Genomic DNA, 10,000 nt, shown 5'->3' with positions numbered 1-10,000 from the left:
GGCAGTAAACAATCCAGCCCCCACAGCCCCGCCCTCCTCTGTTAAACAAGCCATCTTCTAGGTCCTGCCCCACAGCAAATATTTGCTCAGCCCCACCCCCCTGCTCACTCAGCCCCACCCCTCCCACTCTAACAATCCTGCCCACTCAGCCCCGCCCACTTCTCATAAACAAACCCACCTTCTAGGTTCTTCCCTCAAACTAAAAAAGACCCAAAAAACTAAAACCCACCAACTCTCCCACCCACCCCCTCAGCCCTACCCCCTCAGCCCTACCCCCTCAGCCCTACCCCCTCAGCCCTACCCCCTCAGCCCTACCCCCTCAGCCCCACCCCCTCAGCCCCACCCTCCCACTCTATCAAAAACCCAGCCATTCAGCCCAACCTCTCCAACTGTTCTGCTGTAGGTTCTGTGGTTCTGCTACAGAGAACCCTTGTGTGACTTTCATTTTTAATAGTGTAGTGAAGAGCAGCGGTATAGCAATGCGTGTCTCTCTCTCTCTCTCTCTCTCTCTCTCTCTCTCTCTCTCTCTCTCTCTCTGTCTCTCTCTCTCTCTGTCTCTCTCTCTCTCTGTCTCTCTCTCTCTCTCTGTTTGTCTGTCTGTCTCTCTCTCTCTCTCTCTCTCTGTCTCTCTCTCTCTCTCTCTCTCTCTCTCTCTCTCTGTCTCTCTCTCTCTGTCTCTCTCGGTCTCTCTCTCGGTCTCTCTCTCTCTCGGTCTCTCTCTCGGTCTCTCTCTCTCTCTCTGTCTCTCTCTCTCTCTCTGTTTGTCTGTCTGTCTCTCTCTCTCTCTCTCTCTCTCTCTCTCTCTCTCTCTGTCTCTCTCTCTCTCTGTCTCTCTCTCTCTGTCTCTCTCTCTGTCTCTCTCTCTCTCTCTCTCTCTCTCTCTCTCTGTCTCTCTCTCTCTGTCTCTCTCTCTGTCTCTCTCTCTCTCTCTCCTGCGGTAGCTGCATGAGCTGCTGCCGGCCGTGGTGACGTGTATAGTGAGTAAGCAGCTGTGTCTGAGGCCGGACGTTGATAACCACTGGGCTCTGAGGGACTTCGCTGCCAGACTGATGGCCCAGAGCTGCAAGACCTTCAGCACCACCACCAACAACATCCAGTCCCGCATCACCAAGACCTTCACCAAGGTGAGAGCCTGACCCCCGTCCGCAAGGACTCCACCCTCAGCAGAACTCCTCGGTTCCTCCCTGGTTCTGCTTATTTGCAGATAAAATCAGAGGAGCTTTAGCTGTTCAATCTGGTTCTCCTGGTCTTCTGAATCTGCGTTCCTCTCGGTGGTTCTTTAGAAAGGTTCTCCTTTACTGTGTATATTCTCCGGTTCTAGCTGTTTGAATGTCATGTGTTTCTGTGTGTGTGTCTTAGGCGTGGTTAGATGATAAGACCCAGTGGACCACGCGCTACGGCTGCATCGCTGGCCTGTCTGAACTCGGCTCTGATGTAAGTTCTGCTCTCCTACACCAGTGTTCTAGAGTTCCACCTGTAGAACCTCTCAGCTAATAATCTCTCTCTCTCTCTGTCTCTGTCTCTCTCTCTCCGCAGGTGATAAAGACGCTGATAATCCCTCGGCTGACGGTGGAAGGGGCCCGTATTAAAGCGGTGATGGAGGGGCCGGTGGTGTCCAATATTGATAAGATCGGAGCGGATCACGTACAAAGTCTGCTGCTGGTGAGTCTGTAGGGGGCGCTGTGCTCCACGCGGGAAACTCACACAGTCTTCAGTGTTTCACCCTGTCCTTTAATGTCCCTATCACTTTAATACACCCTAATACCTCTCTCTCTCTCTCTCTCTCTCTCTCTCTCTCTCTCTCGCTCACTCGCTCTCTATAGAAGCACTGTGCAAGTGTGATTGCTAAGATCCGCCCGGCTCCAGACGTGGTGGATCAGTACCGGACTGATTACGGCTATCTGGGCCCCATGCTGTGCTCACATGTGGTGAAGGCTCGAGCTCAGGCAGCTCTGCAGGCCCAGACCGTCAACAGAACCACACTGACCATCACACAGGTACCACACACACACACACACACTGACCCCTGCAGGCCCAGACCATCAACGGATCGTATTGCTGAATCATTATATGGTGGTTCAAGTGATCCATCACTGAATATTATACACCTGAATCAGATACTGTATTACTGAATCAAAATACTGAATCAGATACTGTATTACTGAATCAAAATACTGAATCAGATACTGTATTACTGAATCAGATACTGTATTACTGAATCAAAATACTGAATCAGATACTGTATTACTGAATCAAAATACTGAATCAGATACTGTATTACGTGTTACTGAATCATATCTGTGAGTTATCGTTTCACTGCGAATCATTTTATTGCTGAATGAAATCAGTGTGTTTGGAAGGTCATATTGACACATTTCTGTTCAGTATAGTACTAACTCTCTCTCTCCCTCTCTCTCGCCCCCTCTCTCTCGCGCACTGTAGCCCAGGCCCTCTCTCTCTGTATCTCAGAGCGGTGGGGTGGGGGGGTCCGGTGGATCTCGGACTCCAAGCATCATTAAAGTGCCCAGTTCCCTCACCCTCATGTCTACTCGCCCAGCAACGCCAACCCAACCATCACCCCCGGCAACTAAGTACATTGTTATGGCAACCAGCGCTGGAGCCGCCTCCACCCAGCAGGTAATAAGACAAACAACTCCACCTTTAGCCCTGATATCCCCATGGCACCCCCTCCTGCCCAGCTATGAGTTACAATCAAACAGATTAATTATTGAATATCTATCAGTTAATATTACTTTGATCATGTAGCCTCTCTCTCTCTCTCTCTCTCTCTCTCTCTCTCAAGGTGATCACTTTAAGCTCCTCCCAGTCCAGTTCCCCAGTAACCAGTACAGTTACCAGTGTCCCCACCCCCCTGCAGCCATTGGTGAAGCTGGAGTCTGGGGGCGGGACGGTGACCGGGTCGCGACCCATGCAGAAATACATTGTGGTGTCACTTCCTTCATCATCGTCTTCTTCACTGGAGCACAAAGGCGGTGCCACGGCAACGTCACCCGTTGCAATAGAAACCACCGTCAAATCGGAGCGCTCAGAATCGCCGGCAACACACACACACTCGCCACACTGAACACACACACAAACACACTCACCACATGAACACTTACCACAATGAATACACACACACTTTACAGTATCATCTATTGCCATAGAAACCAGCTTCAAATCAGAATGACACACACACACACACAGACTGCTTGTTTCCATACACACAATGTACGCAAAGGATTACCATTCAGTCATGTGTAAGTCACATACTGTGAACACACACACACACACACACACACACACACACACACAGCGGTTGGTGGTGATGGAGTGGAGGAAGGAAGGGGTGGTGCTGGTTTCTATGGTAACAGTGGGGGGTGTGAACGCTGACTGTGAGGTTGGGTTTCTGAGTGAAGCTGTAGAGTTTAGTGATCGCTGCTCGTCTGACTGACAGGAGAAAGAAGACTCTTCATCATCATCATCATCAGAAGCAGACTGTGGGCATTCATACCGGTTTAACCTGAACTCACTTTAATGTTCATCTTCATTTTTTATATTCTGGAATAAACCTGATTTTTTAATGAAGCTGCTGTTTCTGACTGTTTTACACACACACACATACACACACACACACACACACACACACACACACACACACACACACACACACAGACACTTTCTCCAAACTCTTAACTCCTCCCCCTGCAGCCTCGCCCACTTCGATTCTCTTCACTGAACTGATTCGTTTCAGATTCCTCCTTTAAATGAACTGAACAATTCATTGATTCCTGAGTCAAGAACAATATTAGATTAAGTGAGTCAGATGCTAATATTGTTCATTGTTGTTCTCCAGCACACACACACACACACACACACACACACCCTAAAGCAAAGAAACCAGCCACACTCCTCAGCATGAGCACAGTAGAAAGGGAGCTCCACCTGCTCCTCCGGGTTCTCTGTGTAATAGAACTGTTAAACACACACTCCAGAAACCACAGCATGTTCAATACGCACTATATACAAATAATATAGAAATAGATACATATACATATAATGATATATATATATATATATATATATATATATATAAATATATATATATAAATATGAGCGCTGAGGCAGAGGAAAGGGTGACTGGAGAAAGTGTAAAGAGGTGAGGATGTGCAGAGAGATGCAAATTACAATACAAAGCAAATAAAGGGACCAGATATGCAAAGCAAAGGCTGACCACTGCAGCCAGCAAACCATATATGTACATAACACACACACTTATATGTGGGTGTGTATATATATACACACATACGATGATAGATGAATGTGGAAGGTGGTGTACTAACAGTAGACTGGCTGACCTGGTGGAGAGCTGCTGTGTTCAGTATTCTTTTACTTTAAGAAATTTGATCTGAAAGTGAAAGTCCTTTTGATTCAGTTTGGTTTTAGTTACATTTATTCACACAGTCTGATCTCACAGGGAGAACTGCAGACTGCTGTACAGGGTATCTCTCAGATTTCACTGTTTTATTTGATGAAATTGTGAAACAGTTTCTTTTGAGTAGAACAGTGTTCTCAAACACTGAGCCCAGCGAGTCAGAGTCAACCGCAATGAACCGACTCCCTCACGAGTCGCCCCGCCCGAGAGAGAGAGAGAGAGAGAGACAGAGAGAGAGAGAGAGAGAGAGAGAGAGAGAGAGAGCTGTCTGAAGTCTGTTTAATCTAAAGTGATTGGCTGAGTGAAGTGTCCCACAGCTGAACTGGGAGTTATTGAAGTGAATCGGTTCCGATATTGGTTCGTTGAACTGGTTCGTCCCTCAGTTTCTGTTTCTGGTCCAGAAGCTCCGAGTCTTCAGGGTGTTTTGGTGAGTTAAACTCTTTAAACTCTACATTTCAGTGTTTGAGAACAGCTGGAATTCACAGAGGTGAAAACGGGTGGTGGAGGAGGTGGAGGAGGTGGAGGTGGAGGTTTCTGCCGAGTCTGCGGTGGTGAAGCGACGCTGCTAATCTAACGATACTTCAGCGGTAAACAAACGGCCTGCTGACGCTTCTGCTGTCCCCCCGGTCCTGTCCCCCCCGGTCCTGTCCCCCCCAGTCCTGTCCCCCCGGTCCTGTCCCCCTGTCCTGTCCCCCCCCGGTCCTGTCCCCCCGGGTCCTGTCCCCCCGGTCCTGTCCCCCCCGGTCCTGTCCCCCCCCGGTCCTGTCCCCCCCGGTCCTGTCCCCCCCCCGGTCCTGTCCCCCCGGGTCCTGTTCCCCCTGTCCTGTCCCCCCCGGTCCTGTCCCCCCAGTCCTGTCCCCCCGGTCCTGTCCCCCCAGTCCTGTCCCGTTACTGAGCGCGTTTTGAGACTGAACACGGGGTTAAAGGGCTTCTTATGTGAACCCTCTGCTCCACCTTCACTGCCGCAGCAGCTCCCGTCTGCTGCCTGGTTTAGGGTGGAGTTTGGAGTTGGTGTCCTCCGCAGCTCTGAAGGCTTCTTCTCTGTCTCTCAGGCCCAGTTTTAAAGTTATAAAAGCTAAAACCAGAAAGTTAGAGCCTCCTCCACCCCTGACCCAGTGCTACACCCCCTCTCAGGATCCGTCCCTCCGTGCTCTCGGACCTCCTGACCGCTCGAGCTGCAGCTTCATTAGCTCTGATATTCAGTTCATGCGCAGGAACTGAAGACTGGCGCGCTGCAGCACACCTGGGACAGGTACTCTGCTGTTTGCTGGCTGGGCTCTTTATAACAGTGGGGTCGGTTGTTGGGCAAGACCCTGATATTTAAATAAAACTGTGACGTCATACGTACATTTAACAGAGTGTGGAGTCTATATGTGGACTTCTGTCGTTTAGCCCCGCCCCATTCCAGAGGAGGAGTCTCTTAGTTTGGAGATGTTCCTAAGCTGCATAAAGGCTGTTCTACTAATATTAGCTAGATGTTGCTCAAATGATAAATCAGTCGAATGTGACGCCAAGTCTAACATTAAGTCTGAGAGTTTATTTCTAGAGTCTTTTGGAAGCTGGGTTTATATATAAATATAGAGCTGTGTGTCATCTGCAGAACAGTGGAAATGAACTCCATGTCTGTTTATAACTGAGTCCAGTGGTAACATGTGTAATTTAAATAATAGCGGTCTTGTAATAGAGGAACTGACCGTAGGAGTGTCCAGTAGTGACAAACATTGATCTTGATATTTACTGGGATTTTGTCGTTTACAATAATTAGACGATACTACATCCCCCCCCCCCCTAAAAACAAATCTATATATTATATATATTATACACACACACACACTTTTTAGTTAGTACTAACATCAAAGGAAAACAGGTCTCATTTATTTATTTTATTTATTTAAAATTTAAAACTGAATCAAATTGGCTAGTGTGTGTAAACCAAGTGGTCTACACCATTTATTTAGTAAAACAGCCCCCCCCCCATACCAACCCAGCTGTATCCAGGGGAATAAAATACTCTGAACTGAACTACAAAGCAGGAATGTTTGAATCTGGAACATCAAACAGACACATAAAAGAGTTTAGTTTCTTACTTTTCACCAGATCCTTTTATTCTGTTACATGTTGCACAAATAAATCCCTTCAGGTTCCATCAAATACTGAACAGTGATGTTTATAGAAGAACCCACAGCACTTCTGAACGACGTATTATCTTCAGGCCCTGACCGGTATTACACACACATGTCCAGAGACCTGTCCGTACACCTGAAACTGCCCAGAGGAATGAGCAGTGACTAGGCTGGACACAGGAGACCACAGCACTGTCTACAGGTGCTGAGCTGAAAGCCCTCTCAGACGAGGACATTCCCCAGAGGTCAGGTGGGTTACCACCACTGTCCACCTCCGGCCTCATCAGGCAGTTCTGCATCTCCTCTCCTCTTTCCTGAACTGACCTTCTGCTGCCACAGTCCGCACTGAGCTGCTGGAGGAGCCTGGGTTAAGACTGTCTTCCTCTGTCGCCATAGCCACGGGTTCTTTGATCCTGATTGTAGCGCTTTTTGAAACGTGGGTCCAGTGTGGTTGCCATGGTCAACAGCTCATCCACACAGTGGTGTGTTAGTTGCTTACCGCCTCCAGCACCTCAACATGTTCTTCTATGAAGGTGATATCAGTGCAGGAGTCGATGCTCAGTAGAACAGAGCTCCACCCCTCCAGAGTCTGATCAACCCCCTGATTAATCTTCTATCCATCCTACCAGCAGTTCTCTCTGCAGGTTCTCTTGGTCTTCCAGACCTCAGCCTGACCTCCAGCGTTCCTGCTAACGGTCATTTCTTACCTCCATTAGGAACTGAGGAACCAGCTGCTGTCTTCTTCTAGTCTCCTCCTGCTCTGTGATCATCAGCTATGTTCATGTTCAAAGAGATCAGCAGCTGTTTAGAGGATCTTATGGCTGCTGATTGTTGATGTTTAGAGGAGCTCATGGCTGCTGATTGTTGCTGTTTAGAGAAGCTCATGGCTGCTGATTGTTGCTGTTTAGAGAAGCTCATGTCTGCTGATTGTTGCTGTTTAGAGGAGCTCATGGCTGCTGATTGTTGCTGTTTAGAGGAGCTCATGGCTGCTGATTGTTGCTGTTTAGAGGAGCTCATGGCTGCTGATTGTCGCTGTTTAGAGGAGCTCATGGCTGCTGATTGTTGCTGTTTAGAGGAGCCCATGGCTGCTGATTGTTGCTGTTTAGAGGAGCTCATGGCTGCTGATTGTTGCTGTTTAGAGGATCTGATGGCCGCTGATTGTTGCTGTTTAGAGAAGCTCATGGCTGCTGATTGTTGCTGTTTAGAGGATCTGATGGCCGCTGATTGTTGCTGTTTAGAGAAGCTCATGGCTGCTGATTGTCGCTGTTTAGAGGAGCTCATGGCCGCTGATTGTCGCTGTTTAGAGGAGCTCATGGCTGCTGATTGTCGCTGTTTAGAGGAGCTCATGGCTGCTGATTGTCGCTGTTTAGAGAAGCTCATGGCTGCTGATTGTCGCTGTTTAGAGGAGCTCATGGCTGCTGATTGTCGCTGTTTAGAGGAGCTCATGGCTGCTGATTGTTGCTGTTTAGAGGAGCTCATGGCTGCTGATTGTTGCTGTTTAGAGGAGCTCATGGCTGCTGATTGTTGGGACGAGGTTTGAGGAGTCTGAGTTTTTGGAAAGCTTTGAAATTTGATTTCCTGATCTCTCGTAACAACGACTGAAGAAGCCACAGCCACAACAATAAAAGTTATGTAAGAGCTCAAATCTCATGGTGCTCAAACTTTTGCCTGCTCCTCCTTTGCACTGTAAACGTGTCTAAAACTACAGGAATTCAGTAACCCTGAGTAAACACTGGACTTCCTGAGTTTGGGAGGTCTGAGCTGACTGAGCTGACTGAGCTAATCACACTGGGGGTGGAGGTCTTTCAGTAGTAAAGCTCTTTGTGTGTGAGGGTGAGGAACCCGTGCTGGGGGCGGAGTCTGGGGCTTTATTACTCTGAATGTATACAGTGTTCTGGTGATCGGACGGCTGAGAGAGATTAGGAATGAGTGAGAGAGAGAGAGAGAGAGGGGGGGGCAGCACATGACCTGGGTTTCAGGACTGACTCGTGATGGAGAAGTGCAGCAGCGTGTAATGAGGGGCTCGGATGCTGACTGTGAAACTGCAGCGTGACTGACCTCAGTACAGCCCCACCCATTCAGCCTGCAGCAGCACTTTAGCCCCACCCATTCAGCCTGCAGCAGCACTTTAGCCCCACCCATTCAGCCTGCAGCAGCACTTTAGCCCCACCCATTCAGCCTGCAGCAGCACTTTAGCTCCACCCATTCAGCCTACAGCAGCACTTTAGCCCCACCCATTCAGCATACAGCAGCACTTTAGCCCCACCCACTCAGCCTACAGCAGCACTTTAGCCCCACCCATTCAGCCTACAGCAGCACTTTAGCTCCACCCGTTCATCCTCACCGAGCTGTTTGAGAGTGGCTGCAGGCTTTTCCGGCTCTCTCTCTTTCTCTTCCTGTAATGTTCTCTAAGTGAGTGTGTGTGTGTGTGTGTGTGTGTGTGTGTGTGTGAGAGAGAGAGAGAGAGTGTGTGTGTGTGTGAGAGTGTGTGTGTGTTTGATAGGAGCAGTATGAGGAAGTTATCAGGGTGTGTGTGTGTGTGTGTGTGTGTGTGTGTGTGTGTGTGTGTGTGAGAGAGTGTGAGGGAAACAGGAGTGAGTCGCTGTCCTAGCTTCATTCACTACTGGCAAAACTTTTTCAAGTACTGGCAAAACTTTGGTGTGTATCGGTGTGTATCGGTATATATTGGCCGTGTATCGGTGTATATTGACTGTGTATTGGCTGTGTATCGGTATGTATTGGATGTGTATCGGTGTGTATTGGCTGTGTATCTGTGTGTATTGACTGTGTATTGGCTGTGTATCGGTGTGTATTGTCTGTGTATCGGTGTGTATATGTGTGTATTGGCTGTGTTTTGACTGTGTATTGGCTGTGTATCGGTATGTATTGGATGTGTATCGGTGTGTATTGGCTGTGTATCTGTGTGTATTGACTGTGTATTGGCTGTGTATCGGTGTGTATTGTCTGTGTATCGGTGTGTATATGTGTGTATTGGCTGTGTTTTGACTGTGTATTGGCTGTGTATCGGTGTGTATATGTGTGTATTGGCTGTGTTTTGACTGTGTATTGGCTGTGTATCGGTGTGTATTGACTGTATCGGTGTGTATCGGTATGTATTGGCCGTGTATGTGTGTGTATTGATCGTGTATGATGTGTATTGATAGTGTGTGGTGTGTATTGGCCGTGTGTGGTGTGTATTGATCGTGTGTGGTGTGTATTGATCGTGTGTGGTGTGTATTGATCGTGTGTGGTGTATATTGGCCGTGTATGGTGTGTATTGATCGTGTGTGGTGTGTATTGATCGTGTGTGGTGTGTATTGATCGTGTGTGGTGTGTATTGATCGTGTGTGGTGTATATTGGCCGTGTATGGTGTGTATTGATCGTGTGTGGTGTGTATTGATCGTGTGTGGTGTGTATTGATCGTGTATGGTGTGTATTGGC

General features: G+C 48.3%; 1 protein-coding gene across 1 annotated transcript in view; it reads left to right on the top strand.

The window, feature by feature from the left end:
* Positions 1-3,588, top strand: part of taf6 (TAF6 RNA polymerase II, TATA box binding protein (TBP)-associated factor) — a 10,909-nt gene extending 7,321 nt beyond the window's left edge. The window contains exons 10-15 of the mRNA XM_072692655.1: positions 942-1,124; positions 1,360-1,434; positions 1,537-1,662; positions 1,824-1,997; positions 2,443-2,637; positions 2,804-3,588. Of these exons, the coding sequence (XP_072548756.1) occupies positions 942-1,124; positions 1,360-1,434; positions 1,537-1,662; positions 1,824-1,997; positions 2,443-2,637; positions 2,804-3,085 (1,035 nt within the window). The 3' untranslated portion in view covers positions 3,086-3,588. The remainder of the gene's footprint in view (positions 1-941; positions 1,125-1,359; positions 1,435-1,536; positions 1,663-1,823; positions 1,998-2,442; positions 2,638-2,803) is intronic.
* The last annotated feature ends 6,412 nt before the right edge of the window (positions 3,589-10,000 follow it).

Source organism: Salminus brasiliensis, chromosome 1 (assembly GCF_030463535.1).
Source record: "Salminus brasiliensis chromosome 1, fSalBra1.hap2, whole genome shotgun sequence".
NCBI classification, from domain to species: domain Eukaryota; kingdom Metazoa; phylum Chordata; class Actinopteri; order Characiformes; family Bryconidae; genus Salminus; species Salminus brasiliensis.
The sequence above is the reverse complement of the archived record's forward strand: the minus strand, read 5'-3'. Positions and strand labels throughout refer to the sequence as shown.